This window comes from Schistocerca serialis, chromosome 6 (genome assembly GCF_023864345.2).
Source record: "Schistocerca serialis cubense isolate TAMUIC-IGC-003099 chromosome 6, iqSchSeri2.2, whole genome shotgun sequence".
Taxonomy (NCBI): domain Eukaryota; kingdom Metazoa; phylum Arthropoda; class Insecta; order Orthoptera; family Acrididae; genus Schistocerca; species Schistocerca serialis.
This window is the reverse complement of record NC_064643.1, coordinates 312,260,509-312,287,443: the sequence shown is the minus strand read 5'-3', so window position 1 is coordinate 312,287,443 and position 26,935 is coordinate 312,260,509. Positions and strand designations below refer to the sequence as shown.

General features: G+C 41.6%; 1 protein-coding gene and 1 pseudogene across 4 annotated transcripts in view; both read left to right on the top strand.

The window, feature by feature from the left end:
- LOC126484113 (cilia- and flagella-associated protein 91-like) overlaps window positions 1-21,834 on the top strand; it is a 347,241-nt gene extending 325,407 nt beyond the window's left edge. For 2 of the 4 annotated variants that reach the window (XM_050107494.1, XM_050107492.1), the window contains one exon: window positions 21,389-21,834. In XM_050107494.1, the coding sequence (XP_049963451.1) occupies window positions 21,389-21,437 (49 nt within the window). In that variant the 3' untranslated portion in view covers window positions 21,438-21,834. Of the gene's footprint in view, window positions 1-229; window positions 348-21,388 lie in introns of those variants that run through there. The other 2 variants (XM_050107493.1, XM_050107491.1) reach the window with 1 other exon arrangement.
- On the top strand, window positions 18,160-18,277 carry LOC126485805 (5S ribosomal RNA; annotated as a pseudogene).
- Window positions 21,835-26,935: the final 5,101 nt, after the last annotated feature.

Sequence of the window (26,935 nt, the reverse complement as noted above, 5' to 3'; positions counted from 1 at the left end):
TCACCCAGGGATTTTCACAAGGGTTAATCTTAAGTCACTATGTTTCTTGTAAACAAATGTCTGTATAACGTACACAAGCAGAATTAGTTCCCTTTGCCAATGTCACTAGTATTGTAATCACCCAAAACATATATACAGCATCGTAATAAATGGTAAATAATGTTCTTAAAAGTGTTATTGAGTGGTTTTCAGCAAATGGACTCATTTACAAATGACACAGTGTCTTCAGTTTGCAGATCTGGAGGAGCTACACCAATGCTAAGTGTGACACATGCTATGCTAAGAGTGACAAATGGTGAGGAAATTCTAAGTAGTATGGAAACTTAAAAATTTTTAAGGATCCGTACTGATGAAAATATAAACTTGAAATATTACTGTATCTCATTGCTACCAATCAGAACGCCTCGGAGAGCATTAAAGATAAACACCAGTCCTAATTACCCAATTGTAAAGTGACCTGTTTCCAAATTACATACAAAAATAACCACTATTTCAGTATACATATAATTCGAAAATGATGCTTTGCTGATTAACATTGTTCTTATGTGGAAAACACAATATAAATGTGAAATTATACTGTAACTAATCGAAAGAAATGTAGCACATGGTCAGGATGTACCAGTAAACCTATCATTATAAAATTACTACAGCAAATTAAATAGAACATATAAATAAAGCCTGTTAATTGAATCTCCGATATATGTTAGCACTAAAATTCAGGCACTAGTTGATTTGTTATAAACAAATTTAGAAATTTAATTGTTACCTGTAACATAATTAGTCAGAAAATGTTATATTAACTCGTAACTAAGTTGAAAATAGGTTCACCTTGTTCAGCACTGAGATTGTAAATTTTTAGCAATGTGTATCTCATATTCGGTTTAACTTTTAATTGTGATTTTACATAAAATTGTAATTTTCGTTGTAGGTAATTGTTAACAAAAGTATAAATAGAGGTCATGCAGGCGCCTTGGGGCACTCGTTTTTTGGCTAGGGTTGCGAGCAAATGTGTTGTAGGCTCACTCGTTTGTTGATTGTTGTGAACTCTGTGTCGTTTGATGTCAACTTTGGGTACATGTGATGTAACTGGTATAGTTCACCAGGCTCGGACACCAGAGTCCTGGAAATATGATGGTGTTAAAACTGCACTGTACTTTGGAATTTATTTGGGAGTCTTCTGCAATCCTTTTCATAGGCCACACAGCGACGAGACGAATCCAGGAATTTTACAACACCCCGAGAACTAAACAACTCTCACTGTTGGTAGAATTGACGTGAAAACAACAGCACATCAACTGGGCATTTCACTCAAAACTCAAAACATTTGCAACGCGGAGGTGGGAAAATATAAACATCTCAAACTGGAGAAAACAACTTTGGGATCTCCTAAAACTACTTTATTGAGTCATGCGTACATATTGAATCATTGTAAGTCGTGGGAGGAGACAAATCATTAAGTAATCATACTTTGTGAAGTTTCTTCCAGTAACGTCATATAAAATACTGTTCCGGGGTATTTCATCCTTAAGAAAACATAAAATAAGGGGAAGGCAACCACTCACTTACAGCAGATTGATGTATGGCTTAGACTCACAAAACAGAAGACAGTATTCACTAGCTTTCAAGCACTGGTTCTCTTTCTGGCAGAAATTACACACATTCACACACAGACATCCAAATGCACATTGTCACAGTAGCATTGATTATTGGGAGCAGTTGACTGGGCTCATGGATTTCAGTAGGTGAAAGGGAGGAGGTAGTGAGAGGCAAGAATTGGAAAAACAGATGACTCGGTGGTTGCATAAGATAAAAGACGTTTTGAAGGGATATAAGACATATAGAGAGAGGATGAGGCAAGGGAGGAGGAAGAGAGGAAGGTGGAGATGGAGAAAATAACAGGCAAGAGAGCAAGGAAGGGAGATGGATGGGAAAGGGGTAGGAGAGAGAGAGAGAGAGAGAGAGAGAGAGAGAGAGAGAGAGAGGGAGCGGGTGAAGCAGTGGGAAATGGGCTAGGGGAAATTTTAGTCTGGGGGATTGCATTATTGCAAGATATGCTGGAGAGACAATTCACACCTGAGTAATTCAGAGAAACTTGTGCTGGGAGTGTCCAAATGGCATGCATAGTGAAGCAGCTGCTAAAGTCATTTATGTTATGGTGAGCTGCATGTCGAGCAACAGGATGGTCAATTCTGTGGTTTGCCACAGTTTGGCATTGGAGATTCATGCAAGGAGACAGTTGGTTGTCTACCACTCCTGTCCATTTAGAATGCTGCACAGTGATTGCACTAACAGAATACTATAAAAACTACACATGTATCCTAAGAAGAGTGATAAGACAAGCAAAAAGGATGCAGAATGATGAGTACATTGACAAATCCAGCAATAAAGTAAAAGCAATGTGGAATATCATAAAAAGGGAAAGAGGGGAAATGAAAGCTTCACACACGAACACAGAAATCAAACTCAACAATGAATCTATATCTAATCCCGAAGTTGTGGTGAACTCTTTCAACAGTTTCTTTACAAGCATAGCTGAAAAACTGGTCCAAAATAATCCTAACACAAATTACCAACCAGCTAACCAAAAATATCACACATGTGCAGAGTCAATTTTCATTACCAAAGTCACTGAAAACGATGTTGCAAAAGCCCTCAGAGAGTTAAAAAATTCATATTCAGCTGGAATTGATGGTATCCCAGCAGCTATAATCAAAAATTGTGAACACGCAATTGCTGAACCATTAACTCACCTCTGTGACTGTTCTTTCCAGGCAGGAATCTTCCCTGAAGCTCTGAAATTCTCTAAAGTAATTCCTGTCTTCAAAAAAGATGATAATAAAGATATGAATAACTACAGGCCTATCTCAATCTCATCCTGCTTTTCTAAAGTTTTTGAAAAAATAATGTCCAAAAAAATGATGGACTTCATTGAAAAAAAAAGATTTACTAAGTTTAGCTCAACATGGGTTCAGAAGCAACAAATCTACTGAAACTGCAGTATATGATTGCATAAATACGCTTTTAGAACTGTTAGATAGAAAATAACCCATAACAGGCATATTTCTGGATCTGTCAAAGGCTTTTGACACTGTTGACCACAAAATATTACTGGAAAAATTAGAACACTACGGTATCAGAGGAATTGCAAACAACTGGATTGCTACATTCCTAACCAATCAGATGCAGAGAGTCAGCATGAAATATACTAGTAGACAAAGCAACTCAATAACCGAAATACTATCAAGTAATAAAACTGTAAAGCAAGGTGTTCCACAGGGCTCAGTATTGGGACCCCTACTTTTCCTCCTGTATATTAATGACTTGAACCTGAATGCCGATGCACGCAAAACAATAATATTTGCTGATGACACAACTGTACTCCTCAAAGGGGAGAATACAGAGGCTGTGCAAAAAGCTGTGAACTTGGCTACTGATCAACTCAGCAACTGGGCAAAAATCAACAGATTAACTATCAACACCAAAAAGACAGCTTCCATGAACTTCCACACAACACAAAATGCAAATTCCTCTCAGCCATTTGTCACTATAAATAACCAGTCAATATATACCAACACTGTTTTCAAATTCCTAGGTCTGTGGGTTCAAGATAACCTGAAATGGAATACACATACAGGAAAGGTAAATGCCAGGATTTGTACTGGCTGTTATGCATTGAGTGTACTGAAAACATGTGCTAGCCTGAAAACATTAACCTGTGCATGCTACGCTTACATACAAGCCCACCTAAAATTGGTGTAATATTCTGGGGAAATTCTCCAACTGCTCTGAGCACATTCAGAATCCAGAAGAGAGCAATGAGGATTATTACTGAGAGCAAACCCAGAGACTACTGCAAACCCATCTTCAGAAAGTTGGAAATCCTTACACTGCCTTGCCTCTACATTCTTGAGACTCTAAAATTTTTCAGAAAACACATAGTGCCAACTGACCCCAGAGTCGTAAAAAATAATGAAATACATGAACACAACACCAGGAAAAACGCAAACCTGCATGTTATACATACAAACACTCAACTGTGTAAAAAGGGAGTTTTCCACATGGACCTCCAACTGTTCAACAATCTTCCCACTAGTATTAAGTCCATTGAAGACAACATAAAATTTAGCAAAGCCGTGAACTCATATTTGTTGTGTCACTGTTTTTACTCTGTAAATGAATACTTAGAACAGTAATCTTGCTGTTTGTGATAAATTGAAAACATTGAGCAATATAATATATTAGGATACTACAGGTGTTATAACATTTAATCCCTAATAAATTGCGTGGATATACAAAAGTAGAAACACTAGCGGGTTACATGTTACTAACTTCGTATCTGTCATTCGACTGCCGTGCCGTGACCTGCGGCCGGCGCCGTTCATAGCCAAGTGGTGGTCCCGCGCTCGGCCGAGCTGTGGAGCGCCTCTATCGCCGTGTTCGCGTACTAAAGTAGCGGCACTTTTGAATGTCATGGCACTGTCACAACACTTTTCCCCCCTTGAAAAAAAAAAAAAAAAAAAACACTCACTTCCTTGGAGACACGGACAGTGCGGAGACATCCATGGCCTCTTGGGAGGCCCCGAGAAGATCCCGCGGAGAAACACGAGAGTATGGTCGAAAATGTCCAGGACGGAAGCTTGCGCGTGGAACGTGCCTCCTGGACGAGATGATGGGTGAAAACTCCGGAGCAGCATCCATAGGTGTCGTGGACCTGGGGGTGTGCTCCAGCGAGATGGGTCCCGGAGAAGGTGGCGTCGCGACTGGGGCCGGTTCCGGCGTACTCGGAAGCGGTAGCGACGGCAGCGGCAGCAACACGCCCGGAAGATCGGCAGCAGCGACAGGACTGGCTTCTCGGGCCGGTGGAGACGAAAGAAGGGGCGGTGGTACCGGCGTGGCCACCACTCGTGGGCGCATCTGGTCGTAATGGCGAACAACCATGCCGTCGTCCGTACGGATTTCACAAAGCCGACGGCCGCGAAGAGCCTGGACCACCCCTGGAATCCATTTAGGGCGAGATCCATACCCCCGTGCCCACACGTCGGCGCCCACCGGGTATTTTCCCGCACTAGGGGACACAGTACAAGGTCTGACAGGGTGAAGCAGGTGCAGTAGAGTGCGCGGTTGGCGGCCATGCAAGAGTTCAGCGGGGCTGCGATCACCCAGAGGCGTGAAGCGATAAGAACTCAGAAATTGCAACAGAGCATCATCTGTGGAAAAATCACTAAGGAATTTTTTCATTTGGCTTTTGAAAGTGCGGACAAGGCGCTCGACCTCCCCATTCGATTGCGGATGGAAGGGCGGTGCCGTAACATGATGAATCCCTTGTCCAGTACAAAAATCACGGAAGGCCTGCGAAGAGAACTGAGGGCCATTGTCTGTGACAATCGTGGTTGGAAGACCTTCTAGCGCAAAGATTTTGGACAAAGCCAGCGTCATCGCTGCAGTGGTGGGCGACGGACATCGAACAACAAACGGAAACTTCGAGAAGGCGTCAATCAACAGTAGCCAATAAGTGCCGAGGAACGGGCCGGCAAAGTCAGCGTGCACCCGTTCCCACGGCTGCGCCGGATCAGGCCACGGAGAGGGCAGAGTACGAGGCGCAGCCAGTTGTTGAACACACTGATCACACGCAGCGACCATGTGGGCGATGTCCGAATCAATACCGGGCCAATAAACGTGCCTGCGGGCCAGCGACTTAGTCCGAGAAATCCCCCAATGGCCCTCATGCAATAGTTTGAGAACATCTTTGCGGAGAGAGGCGGACACCACAACCATCGGAGATGCGCTATCCGTGGCCAGAAGAACAACACCCTCACGAACAGACAGACGAAGGCGCAAGGCATGGTAGTTGCGAAGGGGATCCGATGCCCGGCCCTTGGTCCTGTCCGGCCAACCCCGCTGAACAAAACCGATCATCTGACGCAGGACCAGGTCCCGCACAGTAGCTGACGCGACCTGCGAACCTGTAAGTGGAAAACCCTCGACCGCACGACGTTCTTCCTCATCAATGTGGAAACAGAGTAGTTCATCTCGATTGAAAACCGGGTCGGGGCCCATCGGCAAACGCGACAACGCGTCAGCGTTGGCGTGCTGGGCCGTGGGGCGATAGTGAATCTCATAGTGAAAACGAGACAAGTATAAGGCCCAACGCTGCAGGCGGTGAGCTGCCTTATCCGGAAGTGACGCCGAGGGGCTGAACAGAGAGACCAGCGGCTTGTGGTCGGTGATGAGGTGAAACTTAGAACCATACAAAAAAACGCTGAACTTTTTTAGAGCATAAATGATAGCGAGCGCCTCCTTTTCTATTTGAGAGTAACGCCGTTGGGCATCGTTGAGGGTCTTGGAAGCGTAGGCGATGGGTCGTTCCGACCCATCCTCATACCGATGGGCGAGAACAGCCCCTAGGCCATACTGTGACGCGTCAGTCGCCAGAACCAAGTGCTGACCCGGACGGAATGTGGCAAGACAAGGCGCCGACTGCAAATGAGCCTTCAGGTGGACAAAAGCCTGCTCACACTCGGCGGACCAACAGAAAGGAACGTTTTTGCGTAACAGCTGATGCAGAGGATGAGCCACCGCCGCCGCGGAGGGAATGAATTTGTGATAATAAGCAACCTTGCCTAGAAACGCCTGAAGTTCTTTGACCGTAGACGGCCGGGGTAGAGCGGTAATGGCCGCAACGTGTTGTCGTAGAGGACGTATACCCTCACGGGACAAGTGGAAACCAAGATACACAATGGAGGGTTGGAAGAACTGAGACTTGTCCAGATTGCACTTCAACCCTGCTGAATGCAGAACCCAAAACAGTGAACGCAAATTGCGAAGGTGCTCCTCAGTGGAGGCCCCCGTGACAACAATGTCATCCAGGTAGTTGATGCAGCCGGGAATGGAAGCCGTGAGCTGTTCCAAAAACCGCTGAAAAATGGCCGGCACGCTAGCGACGCCAAATGGTAACCGCTGGTACTGATACAACCCACAAGGAGTGTTGATGACGAGAAATTCCTTGGAAGATGCATCCAACGGCAACTGATGGTACACCTCCGATAAGTCAAGTTTGGAAAAGAACTGGCCCCCAGCGAGCTTGGTAAATAACTCCTCAGGACGGGGAAGAGGATAAGTGTCAATGAGGCTTTGAGCGTTGACAGTGGCTTTAAAATCACCACACAATCGCAGACTCCCGTTTGATTTAGAAACCACCACGATGGGCGATGCCCATTCGCTGGAAGTAACAAGAAGGAGAATCCCCGAAGCTGTTAACCTGTCTATCTCAGCTTTGACAGGCGCACGCAACGCCATCGGAATAGGGCGTGCCCGGAAAAACTTAGGGCGAGCCGTAGGTTTAAGAGTAATGTGGGCTTCAAAATCCGTGGCACGACCCAGACCAGCAGAGAATACGGACGAGAATTCAGAACACAAGCCATCCAGCTGTTGATACGGAATGTCCTCAGATATGAGGCGCACATCATCATCAATGGAGAACCCGAACAACTGGAAAGCATCATAACCGAACAGGTTTTCAGTGCCCGCATGATCCACCACATAAAACGTGAGGGGCCTAACAATAGACTTGTAGGCAGTGGAAGCATCAAACTGGCCAACGATAGGAATTTTCTGCTTATTATAAGTTCGTAGATTTCGCGTAACTGGAGACAAGGGAGGGGAGCCCAACTCCAAATACGTGCGAGAATTAATGAGAGTTACTGCAGAGCCAGTGTCCACTTGCATGCGAATGTCTTTATCCAGAACACGAACAGTAACAAACAACTTATTCGTTTGAGAAAGCACACAGTTAACATACATGTCCGATGCCTCGTCCTCGTCGACAGGAACTTTAGGGGACTGACACACAGAAGCAATGTGGCCTTTCTTCCTACATGAATTACACGTGGCCCAACGTTTTGGACACGCGGCTCTGTCATGCTGTACGAAACAACGTGGACAAGAAGGAAGGGCGGAACGAACCTGCTTCTGTGGTTGCTGTTTTCGCTGCGAGCGTGGCGGCCCAACGCGACGTTGTTGACGCGAGTGCACCGCCACCACATCGTCGTTTCCCTGTGAAACAGGCAAATTGTCTGCGTCGAAAGTGGTTTGTACAGCGCCTACATCACACCACGCGTCTATTTGTGCACCAGCAGCGTGAGACACTTCAAACGATTGAGCGATGCTGAGAACTTCCGACAACGATGGGTTTGGCAATTGTAAGGCACGTTGCCAAACTTCTTTATCAGGAGCAAGCCGTAAAATAGCGTCCCTAACCATTGAATCAGCGTAAGACTCATGATGAGTGTCCGTGACAAACTGACATTTCCGACTCAGACCGTGTAGTTCCGCCGCCCAAGCCCGGTAAGATTGATGGGGCTGTTTACGACACCGGTAGAACGCCACGCGGGCGGCAACAACATGGGTGTTTTTTCGGTAATAGTTAGACAATAAGTCACACATTTCTTGGAAGGACAGAGAGGCAGGTTCCCGCAGCAGGGCTAACTGAGATAGCAGCTGATAGATCCGTGGGGAAATCCAAGATAGAAATAACGACTTACACATAGGAGCGTCGACAACGCCGAAAGCCAAGAAGTGTTGCCGCAAACGCTTCTCATAATCCTCCCAGTCTTTAGCGGCCTCGTCATAAGGAGGGAACGGAGGCGGAGAAGAGGAAGACAGACGATGAGTAAGCGACGTCGACAATGCCTGAATAGCAGCCGTCAGCTGTGTTTGTTGTTCAATAAGCGCTTGCATAAGCTGTTCCATGTCTGCCCTGACACGAACACACAATTCCACAACGCAGGAATAAAACATCCCATCCTCGTCGCCAAAAAGTGTTATAACCTTTAATCACTAATAAATTGCGTGGATATACAAAAGTAGAAACACTAGCGGGTTACATGTTACTAACTTTGTATCTGTCATTCGACTGCCGTGCCGTGACCTGCGGCCGGCGCCGTTCATAGCCAGGTGGCGCTCCCGCACTCGGCCGAGCTGCGGAGCGCCTCTATCGCCGTGTTCGCGTACTAACGTAGCGGCACTTTTGAATGTCGTGGCACTGTCACAACAATAGGCCTACGTTAATATATGTTAACAATGTTAAATGACATTTTCCGACATCTGCAACACACTGTGTACCATCAGATGACATGGAATAAAATAAATAAATAAAAAAAACGTTGCTGATATACAACATGTGTGGTTTCACATGTGGTTGTACCTTAAATTGGATAGGAAATGGCTGTGATTGGACTGTAGTAGGATGTTGTGGGTGGGTGTGTGGGATAGGCCTTGCACCTGGGTTGTCCTCAAAGAAATGACCTACGGGGTGCAAAACTGAAATAGGACTGTACAAGGATATTGTGTAGGTTATGTGTATGGCGAAATACTACTTTTCGTTATGTGAGTAGGGGTTTGGGTAGTATATCCCTCATTTCAGGGCACCAGAAGAAGTAGTCAAAGCCCTGGTGAAGGATGTGGTTGAGCTTTTCAAGGCCAAGATGATCCTGGGTGATTAGAGGATTGTTGGTAGGCAGGTGGTCAACAGGTTTTCTTATCTCAGAGGAGGAGATGTCAGGGAGATCTGTTTATATATAAACTGAATAGGACATTGTCTGTCAATAATGGCTCTGGTAAGGTTATTGATATATTTCAACATTTCCACTGCTGGTGCGGTGTCCATGGATGGTGAGGCTGTAAGGAAGAGAGTTTTTGAGATGGAACTGGTGACAGCTGTCAAAGTGGAGGTACTGTTGGTGGTTGATTTGCTTGATATGAATAAGGGGTGTTCAAAAAGAAATGAGCTGGAAGCATAATTAAAGAAACCAGTACCTGTATGTTAGAAGTATTGACTCTGGCTGTTGAGACACTTGTCCCACTGTGACACAAGGCGGTGAATGGCTGTCTCATAAAATTCCCGGGGCCACAATGTTAACCAGTTCCACACGTACAGCTGGACATTGTCATCTGAGGTGAATCATTTGCCCCTCAGAGCCTTTTTAAGGGGACCAAATATGGCATAATCACAGGGACAACAGTGAATGCCCAGCGGTACTCACAAACCTTGACCACCCTTTGCCAAGTGATCAAATCAAAATGACCAGGCAATCTCACCTGTGGGGTCATTCTGCTCCACGACAATGCAAAGTCTTGTTCAGCCAACACAGTTGCAGCACTCCTGCAGAAATTCAAATGAGAGGTTTTCAGACACCCTCTATACAGTCCGAACCCCTCTCCCTGTGATTATGCCGTTTTTGGTCCCCTTAAAAAGGCTCTGAGGGGCAAACGATTCACCTCAGATGACAACGTCCAGCTGTATGTGCGGAACTGGTTAATATTGCAGCCATGGGAATTTTATGAGACAGCTGTTCACTGCTTTGTGTCACAGTGGGGCAAGCGTCTCAACAGCCAGGATCAATACTTCTAACATACAGATACTGGTTTCTGTAATTATGCCTCCAGCTGGTTGGTTGGTTGGTTTGTGGGATTATAGGGACCAGACTCCTACGGTCATCCGTCCCTGCCTCCAGCTCATTTCTTTTTGAACACCCCTTTAATTTATGGAGCAATCTGAGAGGTGGACGTCAACAACAAGCACAATGGCTCATTGAGTTGAGAAGCAGGAAGGGAAGGGGATTTGGGAGTGGGTGTTGAGGGTATGGAGGAAAGGCAGTAGGTTTCCCTTGCCAGAACCAAAATCATGAAAATGCCATCAATGCATCAGAACCAGACAAGGAGTTTTATGTATTGACTGCATATGAAGTATTCCTCCAGATGGCCAACAAACAATTTGGCTTAGGATGGTGACAAGCGAGCACCCAAAACAATAACATGGATGTGTTTATAGATTTGGACTTTGAATGTGAAATGGTTGTGGCCCAGGATATAATTGAGCAGGAGGATGAGGAAAGAGGTGGTGGGTTTGGTAATAGGGAAAAATTGGTATCAGGAAAACACTGAAATGTCTGTTGTGATAGTATACCAAGCCCCACAAACTACTGGTAGCAGTAAGACATGCCTTCCATAAATTGACAGCTAAGATCAGCTACCCAGCAATTATCATGGGAGAGTGCAGTGGCCATAGTAAAGCATGGGAAGGTGTTAGAATGGATCAGGTGGGCACATTTGAGCTTGATGTGTTGCATGACTAACTTAGTAATTCTGAATGACAATTCTGCCACTAGAATATCAAGACCAGGGAAACCCCAGTTGGTGGGAGATTTGATCCCAGCATCCCCTCAGTTGACACTGCCTGTTCCTCAGGACGCTGGGGTTTCAGGCCACTTTCCAATATGTAGACAATATGGAAATGGTAGGAATTACTGTTGACATCATAGTATAAGGCAACTGGGGAAAAGTACCATTAGGTGGCAGAGAAAGAACTCATGTCATACATTGAATACAGATATGTGGAGGAAGACTACAAAGGATTAGTACAGGTTATTGAAATGGCAGTGACGACATAGATACCACTCATCACGCATGCTGGGCAAAAGATGGGGAAGGTATACCGATAGTGGAGCGAGGAATACCAAGCTGCAACTTCAGAAAGGAAAGAAGCACAAATAAACAAAAAAAAAAAAACAGTATGAAGGGAAACATCATTTGGTTTAAAGCATGTCAGGGAAAGGTGAAAAGAAAGCTTAATGAAAAGATAATATACAAATGGGCAGAGTACTGCACTGAGTTAAAACATTATTTATTTATTTACATGTCAAGTTCCATAGGACCAAATTGAAGAGCAAGTCTCCAAGGTCATGAAATTACAACATAAAAGTAATAACAAATAAAAATAATTGTTTATGAACCCAAAGAAGTCAGTCCATAAGTTTAAGTAAATGCAACCAACAATACAACAAGAATCAGCTTAATTTTTCTAGGAACTCCTCGAATGAATAGAAGGAGTGACCCATGAGGAAACTCTTCAGTTTCGATTTCAGAGCATGTGGATTACTGCTAAGATTTTTGATTTCGAGTGGTAGCTTATTGAAAATGGATGCAGCAGTATACTGCACACCTTTCTGCACAAGAGTTGAGGAAATCCGATCCAAAAGAAATGACAGTAAGGGGTGTGTGTGTGTGTGTGTGTGTGTGTGTGTGTGTGTGTTTATTGCCCAAGACGTCTGTTTCTGAGTCAAAAATATCCTTTTCGAATGGGAAGAGTTACCCCAAAATACAGGGCGTTTCAAAAAGAAAGAGCAGATTTCAAACATTTATTTCTCAAAAACTACAAATGATAGAAACACAATTCAAACGTTTCTTGTCAGAGAAAGGTTCAAAGTTTTTCAATGGTCCGCGCAGAAGTTCCATGCAAATCCGCAGTGGCGCTGGCGTTTGTTTGTAGGAAAATGGCGACGACACCACAGGAACGATCATTTTGTGTGCTGCAATTTGCAAAGTTAGAGTCCATTGTTGGTGTGCAACGTGCATTCCGCCGTCAATTCAACAAACAGCCGCCTCGTCATAAGCAAATTTATGAGTGGCATCACAGATTCGTAGAAGATGGTTGCATCTGCAAGCGAAAAAGCACGGGTCGTCCACGCACATCGGATGAAAATGTCGAGCGTGTCCGTGCAGCTTACGAAAGGAGCCCTAGAAAATCCACGACACGGGCAAGTCACGAACTAAACATGTCTAAAACAACGGTATGGCGCGTTCTGAGTAAGCGTCTGCACATGAAGCCGTACAAACTGCAGTTATTGCAAGCATTGCGTCCTGACGACCACAACAAAAGGTTCGAATTTTCAACTGCAATTCTACAGGACATGGAAGAGGACAATTTTGCCGAACGATTAATTTTTTCAGATGAATCAACGTTTCACATTTCTGGTAAAGTTAATCGGCATAACGTACGAATTTGGGCGAGTGAAACTCCGAGGGACGTTATTCAACATGAAAGAGACTCACCAAAGGTTAACGTCTTTTGTGCAATTTCGGTAAACAAAGTTTATGGACCTTTCTTTTTCATGGAGAAAACTATCACAGGAACCATTTACCTGGACATGTTAGAAAACTGGCTATTTCCTCAACTTCAGGAAGATTCAAATCACTTCATCTTCATGCAAGATGGCGCCCCACCACACTTCTCTGAACCTGTACGACGGTACCTAAATAACACCATTCCAGGACGGTGGATTGGAAGAGCAGGAGCACAAGATCAATGTCATCGTCTGTGGCCTCCCAGGTCACCAGACCTTACTCCCTGCGATTTTTATTTGTGGGGGTACATAAAGGACTGTGTTTATGTCCCACCTATGCCCGCTACTCTTCAAGAGGTACGACATCGAATTGTTGCGGCCGTGAATTCGGTAACTAAAGACCAGTTGCGTCGTGTGTGGCAAGAAATGAGATACCGGTTTGATATTTGTCGTGTAACAAATGGTGCTCATATTGAGGTACAGTTTTGATATTTGTTGTGTAACATTTGGTACTCATATTGAGTGAAGGACCGTTGGAATTGTGTTTCTATCATTTGTAGTTTTTGAGAAATAAATGTTTGAAATCTGCTCTTTCTTTTTGAAACGCCCTGTATAATACCATACAACATAAGCGAATGAAAATATGGTAAGCAAAGTAGAGTAATTTTTGGGTCAAACGATCACTCACTTCAGATACCATTCGAACAGTAAAAATGGCAGTATTAAGTCTTTGAACAAGATCCTAAACATGGGCTTTCCACGACAGCTTACTATCTATCTGAACACTTAGAAGTTTGAACTATTCAGTTTCACTAATCGTATGCCCATTCTATGAAATTAAAATGCCAAGTTTTGTTGAATTGTGTGTTAGAAACTGTAAAAACTTAGTCTTACTGTGATTTAACGTTAGTTTATTTTCTACAAGCCATGAACTTATGTCATGAACTACACTGTTTGAAAGCGAGCCAATGTTGCACACACCACATCCTTTCCTACCAAGCTAGTGTCATCAGCAAACAGAAATATTTTAGAGTTACCCTTAATACTAGAGGGTATATCATTTATATAAATAAGGAACAGGAGTGGCCCCAACACTGGTCCCTGGGGCACCCCCCACTTCACTGTACCCCACTCAGACCCAACATCACAGCCATTCTCAACATTATGAATACTGTGACCTTTTGCTGTCTGTTGCTAAAGTAAGAGGTGAACCAATTGTGAGCTACTCCTCGTATTCCATAATGGTCCAACTTCTGGAGCAATATTTTGTGATCAATGCAATCAAATGCCGTAGTTAAATCAAAAAATATGCCAAGCATTTGAAACCTTTTGTTTAATCCATCCAGTACCTCACAGAGAAAAGAGAATATAGCACTTTCAGTTGTTAAATGACTGCTAAAGCCAAACTGCACATTTGACAGCAAATTGTGTGATATAAAATGATCAATTATCCGAGACATACACAGCCTTTTAAATAACTTATGCAAACAATGATGGCATAGAAATAGGTCTAAAATTATCCTCATTATCCCTTTCCCTCTTTTTATAGAGCGGCTTTAGTACTGAGTACTTTAATTGTTCAGGAAACTGAGCATTCCTAAAGGAAAAATTACAAATATGGCTAATTACAGGACTAACATGTGCAGCAAAGTACTTTAATATTCTGCTAGGCACTCCATCATAAACCCCAGTATTGACAATCTGGAAACAAACTTGACAGTTCCATAAGAATATGTATGTGTACCCCTTCACACTGACAAACTGCCTAGGGTGGGGGAAATATTATTTGGGATAAACCCTCCAGTGGTAGAGAACATGACTGAAACTGACCAATTCGAAAACAATGACATAAGATAATGCAACCTTTCACATTAACCAAGCTAGAAGTCAAATCATCCAAAAGTAAAGCACCCAAACTGGATAATATCTGCTGTCCCATGATCAAGTTCTTGTCTTCAAGGGACAAACATGCTATTACACATCTTAAACACTTTTTGGAAGGAGTGCGTTAAGATTGCAGATGTTGTGACTCACCGATCATTCAAAGTGCCGCCGCGAAATTATGCGCGTCCTCTACATGCGGCGCTGTCTGCCAGCCATGCAGCAGCCGCGCCACCTAAGCGGCCAGCCAGCCAGCGGCCGCTAGACTTGGACTCAGTGCTCATTCGAATGTTACCGTGTTCACATGTCTTGCTTTGTCAACCTGCTCAGTGACTTATATGTGTTGTGTCGTTTTGAAATATATGTGTTCAACTTGACGTTATAACGGCAGATATGAAAAAAATATGCACTGTGCCCATTTTAAAGAAAGAGAAAGACACATCATCAGCTGATTAATGTAGATTGATATGGTTATTATCCTGCACACACATAACATTTTGGAACATTTGGTTGAAACATGTTTGGAATGGTATGTAGACCATTTCAAATTAGTACCCAATTTTCAAATTGATTTCGAATGTGGACAGGGCACAATATACATGTTATTGCACCTAGTAGTAGACTTACAGTTGTGTTAGTCCATGAATAAATATTTCATGCATTTTATACAGATTTAAGTCATCCTTATGGCAAAGTCTCTGTACCTACTGTTGCTCAAAAACTGAGACACTTCCAGATTCTGCAAAGTTTTGCCTGCAGTGTTCTGTCTCTGTTTCAGGTTAGGAGGTTAATAGCATTTTCGGATCAGGGCACTATCGGACCAAGGCTGACCAGGATGGGGCTGGCACACGGATCAGTTCTCTCTTTTTTGTTGTTTAACATTTACACCAGTGATCTCCAAAATACTTTGTCAGGTAGAATTCGTGTATTCCAATATGCTGACAGTCTGTGAATTTATGCTTTTGATGCTTCCTTGGAGGCCATTAAAAATAACTTGGACAATACATCACTTTAGACACTGGTTACAGAACAGATGTACCATTTTACCTAGTAAGTTGGCAGTCAGTATATACTCATGATACAGATTCAAAACAATTGAAGCAATATGACAAAGTTTCCTTTTAAAGGATGTGTCAGATACCTGGGCCTTCCTATAGACAACAAACTTTGATGGCCCCACCATATAGCCCATGTCAAATGCTCTAAATATACTTTGTGCCAAGATGCAAACAACTTGCGGTATGGATCCTGTAATAGCTCTACATATGTTTTGTGCACTGATGCCCCCTCACCTAGATTACACCTGCATGCTGTAAGGTACATCCTCCAGCCAGGAGATGCAGATAGTCGACAGATATCAATACAAAGCATTACGATTGTGTGTAGGGCTCCTTGGATCTGACCTGATGAATGAACTATTAGCTGAAATAATGGAAGCACTCTTATCAGCACATAAACAACATCTCAGCAGAAAATTTATTCTGAAACACCTACAATGCTTGGGGCATGTGGTGACAAAAAAAAAATTGTGACCATACAGTGTGATGCTACAGCAGCCATTAATGGATCCATAAGTCAACACCACCACTTGTGAAGGCATTTTCAACACTTGGCAAGTACCAGAATATCATTCAAAGAATGTGATTACTACCCTACTATGAGTAAGAGAACAAACATATAAGCCTGACAGTATACTGATGCATTAATATAGACTACTCTGGAAACCCACTAATCAATAACAGTAGTTTAGAAAGCCTTTTTGAATAATGGGCATGTTCCACTTGTGTGTATACCAACAGATCTAAATACAAATAGATCTAAATACAAATATCCCATTGGCTGTGCCTATGTGGACATTAAAAATAAAAAGAATTAACTATTTCACCTACAAAAAGAAGCATCAATTTACAAGGACAAACTTGTAGCCATTGAAGAGGCATTAGCTTATGGCATGACCATAGCAACTATCCATATTGTAATACTTAGAGACTCGCTTGCCATGATGCAAACACTGTCCTCAATTGGTAAGGACAAAGGGAGCTATTATTTACCATACTAAATAGCTGCTGCTGTATCACAACACCATGTTGGAGGTAACACTTGTGTGGATCAAGGGCCATGCTGGGATTCTGAGTAATGAGATAAATGACCAGTTTGTAAAAAATGCAACAATGATTCGTATTAAGAGTGATGCATCCCAATGAATAATTTCATTGCAGTAGTTAGAGACATGGCCAGAAATGAATGGAACAAGGTGTGGGAGACTTTAAATCTGCAAAAAGGCACCCAGTACACATAAATCTACCCGGGCTTTGAAGGCCTAATGGTATGCTGAAGAGTGGGTTGTGAAATGCAACTCTGCTGATATAAGTAATGAGAGATAGTCCATGAGAATCGTTGCCAGGTTGAAATTCAACATCCAATGACAAAAGCACTGTGAAAACATGAGCACTGTGGTCTATGTGTGGCCCAAACAAGTTAAAAGAAACGGTCAATGACTTGTACATTTTTATGATTAATTGTACGAATGATTCATGGAACATGGGGCTAACCAATTAATTAATCCCTTATCAATGAACCAAACTCTGCCACTTGCATTACCTACAAAGGAGTCTATGTGATCATTTCATTTCATATCCTTACAAACTAACTTAGCGAGGTGGCACAGTGGTTAGCACTCTGGGCTTGCATTTGGGAGGACGACAGTTCAAACCCATGTCTGGCCACCCACATTTAGGTTTTCTGTGATTTTCCAAAACTGCTTCAGGAAAATGCCGGGATGGTTCCCTTGAAAGGACATGGCCGATTTCCTTCCACATCTTGACACAATCCAAGCTTGTGCTCTGTCTCTAATGACATCAATGTCAACGAGACATTAATCCCAATCTTCCTTCCTTCTGCAAATTGTTATATTAACGGATTTGGTTCAGTTGATTGATTGTAATTGTGACTTGCTGACATTGTAGTCATAGGATACTGTGGTATGCAATTTCTGAACATTTAAATCAAGTTGCCAGTCTTTGCATCACTTTGAAACCTTATCCAGATTTGACTGACTATCTGTGAAACTTTTTTCAGACAGTGCTTCATTACAGACAACTGTGTCATCTGCAAAAATCTTAGATTACTAGTAATATCGTTGTGGCCGTTAATATACATCATTAACAGCTAGGACCTCAGGACACACGAGACTCTCCATCCCAGATAAAATGCTGTGCCCTCCCTGCCAAGAAAACCTCAATCCAATCACAAATTTTACTTGATAGCCCATATTTCCTATTTATTTATATGTATATTATGTACATATTTTTATGCAAGTGAGATACTAGAATGTGCAACGAGTTAAAGAATATATAACTGTAGGTTACATAGAACATAGGGCAACGGCCTTGCCGCACTGGATACACCGGTTCCCGTGAGATCACCGAAGTTAAGCGCTGTCGGGCATGGTCGGCACTTGGATGGGTGACCATTCAGGCCGCCATGCACTGTTGCCATTTTTTGGGGTGCACTCAGCCTCGTGATGCCAATTGAGGAGCTACTCGACCAAATAGTAGCAACTTCGGTCTAGAATACCATCATAACGACCGGGAGAGCAGTGTGCTGACCCCACGCCCCTCCTATCTGCATCCTCCACTGAGGATGACACGGCGGTCGGATGGTCACGGTAGGCCATTCGTGGCCTGAAGACGGAGTGCTTAGGTTACGTAGAACATAGTACAGTTACTTTACAGAAACAGTTTGAGAGAACATAACAACATAAAACAATCAAAAGAGAAGCAAAGTTAAAAGAATCATACAAGCTGTGACACATGTTGCACAACACAGAATAAAAAAACAGTAAAAATGTATGCATAAAGTCTATATGTCGCTACTAAAATTTTATCTACTGAATAAAAAGTGTTATCAACTAAATACATCTTTCTTTTATCTCTAAGTAATGCTCTGTTAATATATAGGCCACTGATTTAATTTGGCAATCAGTTAAATATTTTAATACTGGAATACTGTACAATTCTTTGCACAATAAACCAGAAGCGGTACTGGTTGAGATCTTTTTCAGAAGTCAAGGAATACTGCGCCTATCTGACTGCCCTGATCCATGGCTTTCAGCAAGTCATATGCAAGTGAGAAAAGATCAAGTTGGGTTTTGCAGGACTAATGTTTTCAAAACACATTCTGGTTGGCACACAGAAGGTCATTCTCTTTGAGATACATTGTTATGTCTGAGCTCAAAATGTGTTCTAAGTTTCTACGTTCTAAGATTCTACAACAAATGGATGTCAAGGACAATGGACAGTAGTTTTGTGCATCACTGCTGCTACCCTTCTGTAGACAAATGTGACCTATACACTCTTCCAGTTACTGAAGGACTGACAGTGTGTTATAGTTGAAACAACAGGGTCTAACTCTGCCACAAATTCTGTACAGAATCTGACTGGAATTCCAATGGACCCTGGAACTTTGTTCAGTTTTATAGAGTTCAGTTATTTCTTAATACCTATCACTCAATTTTGCAGTGGTAAGAGAATCAGACTGGGGCAATACACCTGGGTTTTCCTTTGTAAACAAACATTTGAAAACAGCATTCAGAATTCCTTAGTTTGTTTCTCTGTCCTCAGTTTTAGTTGCGTGTCATCCATGAGTGTCTCCACACTAACTTTGGTGATACTAACAGCCTTTATATATGCTAGATCTTTTTGGATTTTTGAAAGATCTTTCAATAACATTCTTCTACAGAAGTGTTCAAAGTCTTCAAACATTGCCCTCTTGAGAGCTGAACACCTTTTATTTATCATTTCTCTGTCTATAGCCATAAGCCATGTATGGAAGTGAAACATGGACGATAAATAGTTTGGACAAGAAGAGAATAGAAGCTTTTGAAATGTGGTGCTACAGAAGAATGCTGAAGATTAGATAGGTAGATCACATAACTAATGAGGAGGTGTTGAATAGGATTGGGGAGAAGAGAAGTTTGTGGCACATCTTGACTAGAAGAAGGGATTGGTTGGTAGGACATGTTCTGAGGCATCAAGGGATCACCAATTTAGTATTGGAGGGCAGCATGGAGGGTAAAAATCATAGAGGGAGACCAAGAGATGAATACACTAAGCAGATTCAGAAGGATGTAGGCTGCAGTACGTACTGGGAGATGAAGCAGCTTGCACAGCATAGAGTAGCATGGAGAGCTGCATCAAACCAGTCTCAGGACTGAAGAACAGCCATATGCTTTGTTTCACACCTATTGTACACTAGTCTCTGATTCTTTAGAAGTTTCTACACAGTGCCTGCATACCATGAATGTCAATGGTATTATTTTTCCAATGAGTGGTCAACTATTCTTCTAAACTTGAACCACAGTTCTTCTACATGCTCCTGCTCAGAACGAAATGTTTCAAGTTCCTTCTTGAGACATGACATTGCTGCCACTTTGTCTAGTTTACTGAACATAAAAATCTTTTTTATTTCTACTTTTTCTGTTGCGCTTTGTATGTTGGTAATCATTGTTGCTAGAATTGCCCTTTGATCACTGGTACCAGTTTCAATGCGACATCCTGAAAAAGTTCAGGTCTATTTGTTGCCATTAGATACAATACATTTCCATTTTGAGAGGGTTTCTATAGTATCTGTTCTATGAAGTTTTCAGAGAAGCCATTTAGTAGTGTTCTGGATCATGCCCACCATTTTCAAAACTCTTAATTGTATCAGTTACCTGTGGGGAGGTTAAAGTCTCCTCCAGTGATGACAGAGTGGTTGAGGACCTGCATACTAGTGAACTGAGATTTTCTTTAAAGTTTTTTCTTAAGTTTTGAGGATGAGCCTAGAGTCCAATCGAAAGATCCAACGCTGTAGGGAAAAAGTTCAGAATTTGCCACTACACAGTGCATAAACAAAACTCTAATTATATTAATTGCCTTTGGGGAGGGTAAAGTCTCCTCCAATGATGACAGAGTGGTGGAGGAACTGCATACTAGTGAACTGAGATTTTTTAAAAGTTTTTCTTAAGTTTTGGGGATGAGCCTAGAGTCCAATGGAAAGATCCAATGCTGTGAGAAAAAGTTCAGAATTTGCCACTGCACAGTGCATAAACAAATATACCCTATTTGACCATTACATTTCTCACAGGAAAGTTTACAATTTAATTTGTGGCAGGATGCTGATAAATTATGATCCAGTATACACCAAAAGTGATCTATACTTTTCCTACATAATTTTGATTGAGAAATAACTTAATATACGCACTACTGTCTTTTGTAAGAGATCATTATTTGAAAGTGTGGAATGATCTTAGGGTAACATTCTGCAACCACACTCTCCACGAGTCTGCATAAGGTGAAATATTTGGGTTTATACCTATCACATCTACAAGTACTCAAACAAAAGTTCAAAGTACAAAACAAAGGAGAAGGTTTGATTAATTTCTTTTATCAGTTGAAATGATGCTCATCCTCACACTTTTAATTTACAGTGCCAAAAGACTAAACATTTTGCAAAGTATTTTTCATGGATTAAGGATTTATGAATAACCATGTATGTTCTGCTATATCTTCAACAAGAAACTTTTCGTTTGCTTCATAAAACTAAGAGCTGCTTTTGCCTTGTTTCAGAAGAGGTCAAGACAGAAGAAGACGGGACAGTTCTACAGGACAACTGTGAACACTGTGATACAACTGATTAAGATCATGCACTGCAAACTATGAACAAGTCATTATATCTAAATTCAACTGTCAAAAAGAAAGGTTGTTGCTGAACAAAGAAAGAATTCACATCTTCTTTCTCAGTACAAAATTGTATTCCAGATAGGAATTCATCATTAATTAGAGTGAAACATGGGTACTATATTGATTTTCCTCAATGGGTCTTGTTAGACATTAACACTGTTTGTTGAAGGAAAAGTATCAAATGACCACTCACAGTGAACTCCACCAGTTTCTGCATTAGGGATAGTGTTTAACGATTTTAATTCTTTGCTTACAACAGTATGAAAAATAAAATAATTTTAAAATTGTTTACAAAAATCAAACTTCGCTATCATAATAAGCAACAAATACAAGAAGACATTGCCAAAAAGTAAAAAAATCAGTTGCTTTAAGAAGTTGGTTTCACTTTGGGATATAATTTTAAAACTGACCTTTGTTATTATAGTAAGCAAAGAACACACGAAGAAAGAGGCAAAAAGTAAACAGTCCAATGCTTTAAGGAGGTTGTTTCACTTTGAGCAAACAGGTTTCAGCCACCTATCATTTCATTTGATATATTTAAAAGCAATTTCTCATTTTTCCTTGACACAATCCCACACCTCAAAACATCCATGAACTCATAATACCTAAAACTAATTATAGCTGTAAATACCAAGCAAAAATAGGCCTAAAATTAAAATAAAATCATATCAAAAGTACATACTGTCCCAGTGGTTTCATTCTGAATCCATTCATACAACCAGTAGTACAAACTCAAATTTATGTTACAACAACTTTAGACATAGTTACTTTCAATGTGATTAGCCTCTGCAGTATGACCACTGTTTCTTTGAAAGTTTTAAGTGACTGCTACATTGATAGAAGTACCTCAGTGTACCACTAGATGTCTCTGTCTTGTAGTAGCATCGGTGGTTTCCTGTTAATGGGACTGGTATTTGAAAAACAGTTGAATAAAATGGTGGTCTGAGGCAGAAACCACTGGGGCTCGAAGGGATAAAGGTGTCAAGAGAATCAGTATTTGGACTGCTATTACATACTGCTTCTGCATCATGTCCTACTAAATACACCTTGACTTGGGCTTTTGGTGAATTTCTTGCATAGTTATTGGAGAGTCTTGTCGTCCTCCCTCTCGTCTCTTTGCTAGAAGAAAAGTTTAGTTTCAGAAGCTAGAGTTTTAGTTAAATTTTCTTCACCTGTACATCCATTTCCACCTTTACAGTGCTAGATTTTCCCCATAGCTTTGAAAGGTTGTAGCTTTGTTTCCCATTTACACTGGTCAATTTAACCAGATAAAAATCACAAGTGATAAGAAAACACAACATGACTGCCATGAAAGTTGAGTGTGGTTGTATACACATTCACCTTACAAACCAGTGGCACTGGAAATCCAAATTCATCATAGCAGATGACTGCATACTTTTATAGGGCAATAATTGTTGCTGTAAGAACGAGACAAAACAGCTATGGTAGCTAACAGACAAACTGATAGAGGTTTAAGGTAAGTCAGATCAAACTGAGACAGAGGTAGTCAGATGGTTAAATGTCCATAAGTCTATTATTCATAGACTGTGGAAACAATTTCTAAACAGAGTGTACAGGTCTTTCAGCCAGTCTTACATTCTGTTCATTTAAATGTAGCTTTGAGCACATCATAGTTCAAGGGCCATATTGAAAGTTGTGAGCAACCAATTGTTGAAATTCCAGTTCCAGCAACATAGCAAAAACAACTGCTGGATCATAATCTGAAGACTTTACATCACACTTTGCCATATTGTGATACAATTAGCATTTATCATCTGACCACAGTTCTTCCAAAATGGCCAACGTCAGTGTTTCATTTCGACAGTATGCTTTTTAAAGAGAGAAAATGTGACACTGAAATTCACTTCAGTCTTAAACATGTCTATGGCAGTCTTAAACATGTCTATGGAAATGTCTGTAAGAATGTCAGCAGTGTTAAGAGACGTGAGAAACATTTCAAATGTAAAAATGCAAGTATCCAAGATGATCCTCATAGTGGTTGGCCTTGAACTGCCTCTGCAGAATGCAGCAAGAAAAGATTCTGATTGATTTTCTTGAACATGGACAAACCATAAATGCTGCCCATTATATCCTACGCTTTTGAAGCTCCATCAATAAACACCCTGAAAAGAAGATCATCCTGCAACAAGATAATGCACACTCTCACGCTGCTTGTGCCACTGTGGAGAAAATCAGGAAATGTGGATTGGAAGCTCTTCCACATTCACCCTAGAGTACCTACTTGACACTCTCGAACTACCATCTTTTTGATTCTGTTGAGGAACAGATGCAAGATGGTGGAGGATGTTTGACAAGCAGTGCATCAGTGTCTTCAAAATCTTGCAGGGTGTTGGGGAAAATGTGTGCAAAGAAATTGAGACTATGTTGAAAAGTGGCGGAAGTATGTAGATTAAGATGATGTATGTGGTTTGTCTAAAAATCAATGATAATTTTTTTTTAAATTGTTGCTCATTATTTTCGGTATGCCCCCGTATGTTTCAGAGCCAGGGGCATGACTAATTTCAAGTTTGCTAAAAATAAGATAGTCCGTTTAGCTGTCTTAGCTCTGTGCCTGTGCAGCATCAATACATTTTTAATGGCAGGCAATTAAACATAATTTCCTAACGATTGTGTGATGAAGCTTGGAATCAAAGAGACGTGGCAACTTGAGACTGCATATACTACCTGTCCACCAGAAAAGAATAAATAGTAGAATCTAAGTTCTGCTACTTGCTATGAAAGAGGTTCTTTAGTAACCCAGGATGCTAACATACCTCTGCCATTCTTTGTGATGCCAACATTAATTAACATATTGTTGTCCATAAATCCCATGATGAGGAAGGGTCTTAAAACTAAAACTGCAGAAGCAGCTAAATTTCCTGTTTTGAAATTTTATCTGTCTATAGTGACAGTATTTTTTTTCTACAAAACTTCCAAATTTTGTGACTTTTTTCTTTTCAACAGAGATTGCATTTTAGAAATTACAGACCAGTAGTTATACTCACTGATTTGACTTCTTACATGTATGTGGAACAGCAACAGCAGTCATTTTCACTGCTTAACATTTCTTTAAGCATCATGTCACCTGATAATAATGCAATTGTTCGGTTCATAGCTCATGGCTTTGATGTGATTCCGTGATGTATACTGATGATTTTGAGTTGTTTATTGTGTGTCACTGCACCTCAAATACTTCACTGAGTGCCAGTCACAATATATAAATCGAAATTGCCTCATTAGCTGTCAGACAAGGAACATTTGAATATTTAAAACTTCCAGAGCAAGAGTCTGGAGGTAATGAAACTAGAAGACATGTAGATATTAGTAGTAGTCATTGTATTCCAAACAGTATTGAATCAAGTGAAAATAGTTGTGATGTGTACAGAAAAGCTACACAGATCCATCAAAATAGGCATATCATCAAGAAGGGATGACATTTGTTAGAACAGAGGAAGATATAATGACATTTTTGGGCACATCATCATTCAGAAAAGACAGGAAAGAGAAACTTTCACTAATGTCTGTAATGCACCTGGTAGACTACAAAAACAAAATGATTTATATCAGGCAACAGGACCAGTGTCATTTGCAAAGCAAAACTTTAAAATTCACAGCACTTCTGGTTCTTGGCAGCTGTTCATAGGGTTGATGTTGTTGTGGTCTACAGTCCTGAGCCTGGTTTAATGCAGCTCTCCATGATACTCTATCCTGTGCAAGCTTCTTCATCTCCCAGTACTTACTGCATCCTACATCCTTCTGAATCTGCTTAGTGTATTCATTTCTTGGTCTCCCTCTACGATTTTTACCCTCCATGCTGCCCTCCAATACTAAATTGGTGATCCCTTGATGCCTCAGAACATGTCCTACCAACCGATCCCTTCTTCTTGTCAAGTTGTGCCACAAACTCTTCTTCTCCCCAATTCTATTCAATACCTCCTCATTAGTTATGTGATCTACCCACCTAATCTTCAGCATTCTTCTGTAGCACCACATTTTGAAAGCACAATATTAAAACATATAAGACTGTCTACAGAGACAGAAGCTTGAAGGCATCTTGGAAATAACAAAATTAAACCACTTTTTTGGCATAAATACCAGACGATAGAAAGTGCACATGAATTTATTAAGCAAGAACAGACTGAACAACAGATTTACTAAAAGATATAGAAATGCACATTAATCTCTGATTTTAGATGCAAAATTGACCTTTGCAGGTAGTTTCCCCCTCCCTCAAGTGTGGAGCGCCATTGGTAGGTAAGGTTATGGTTGAAGTAGTGATACTCAGCCAGGTATGTTGGGATTTGGTGTCTGTGGGTTCCAGATGTAATGAGAGTGAGGGGTGCGGTCAGCAGTATCTCTCTGCGATGATGGTGGTGCATTGTTCCCTCCCACTGGGGAAGAGGAAGTGAGTTAAAGACCATCAGATAGTGTTTCGATGGTAGAGGTGATGTTCTTTTATGGAAGAGCAAGTCCTTTATCTCTGTTTTGATGCTGAAGCACCCATGTTGCCTTCTGCTTTTGAATGGGAACTATTGAAGGCATGCTATTCAGAAATATTGTGAATTTGTGGGTATCACACTGTAGCACTTTGTGAGTTTCACAGTACAGGAGTTGTAGTGCTGCCTGGATAGTGTTGTCACACAGCATGACATACCCATGGTCTTTTAGTGCCTTGTTGACAAATACTTACTGCACGGTGTGTGCCTGAGGAGGGGTATGTGGAAGTGAGCAATATGTTCTTTCATCCTTGTTGCTAATGCTGGTAGCTTACTGTTGGCTAGAAGCACAGCTTGAGTCAGAAAGTCAGTGAGTATAACCAGACATTTCATGTACAGTATTTCCACCATCGAAGACTGCAAATCATTGTAGGCAGTACATACACTACGTACTCCCAACAATACTCATGGCAGGGCTTCTGTCCACTCCATGGAATGGCAGATGAGAACAGCCTAAGACTGTGGTGCCAATGATCAGTAAGGCTGCTGCATTGAAGATGGTATGCCTTAGTTCAAAGCTGTTGGACGCTGTACAATTTGCATAACTCTTTGAGCAAGTGGAGCTCAGACTTTCAGTGCTGGTTGGTGGTTATCAGTGTGGGACAGCCAAAAAGTGCGATCAACATCTATAGGAAGGCAATATCAGTTGTTTTGGCTGTCATGTCCACAAGTGAAACTGCTTCAACCTAGCAAACCGCATTATCTGTGGTTTATAGTATATAGTAGAAACTGCTTGGTTTTGGTTGTGGTTCCACTGGATCAAGGTGACTATGCTGTAATCTTCCTTTAGGGCTTGATGCAAGTACAAATCAACTTCCTGCAGTTGGCTTTAATGTTGGACTACACAAAATCTCTGTGACTAATTTGGTGTTAGGGCAGATGGGAAGATATGACGAGCTATGTAGGGGATCACAATTTAGCTCTGTTGAACTTTAAT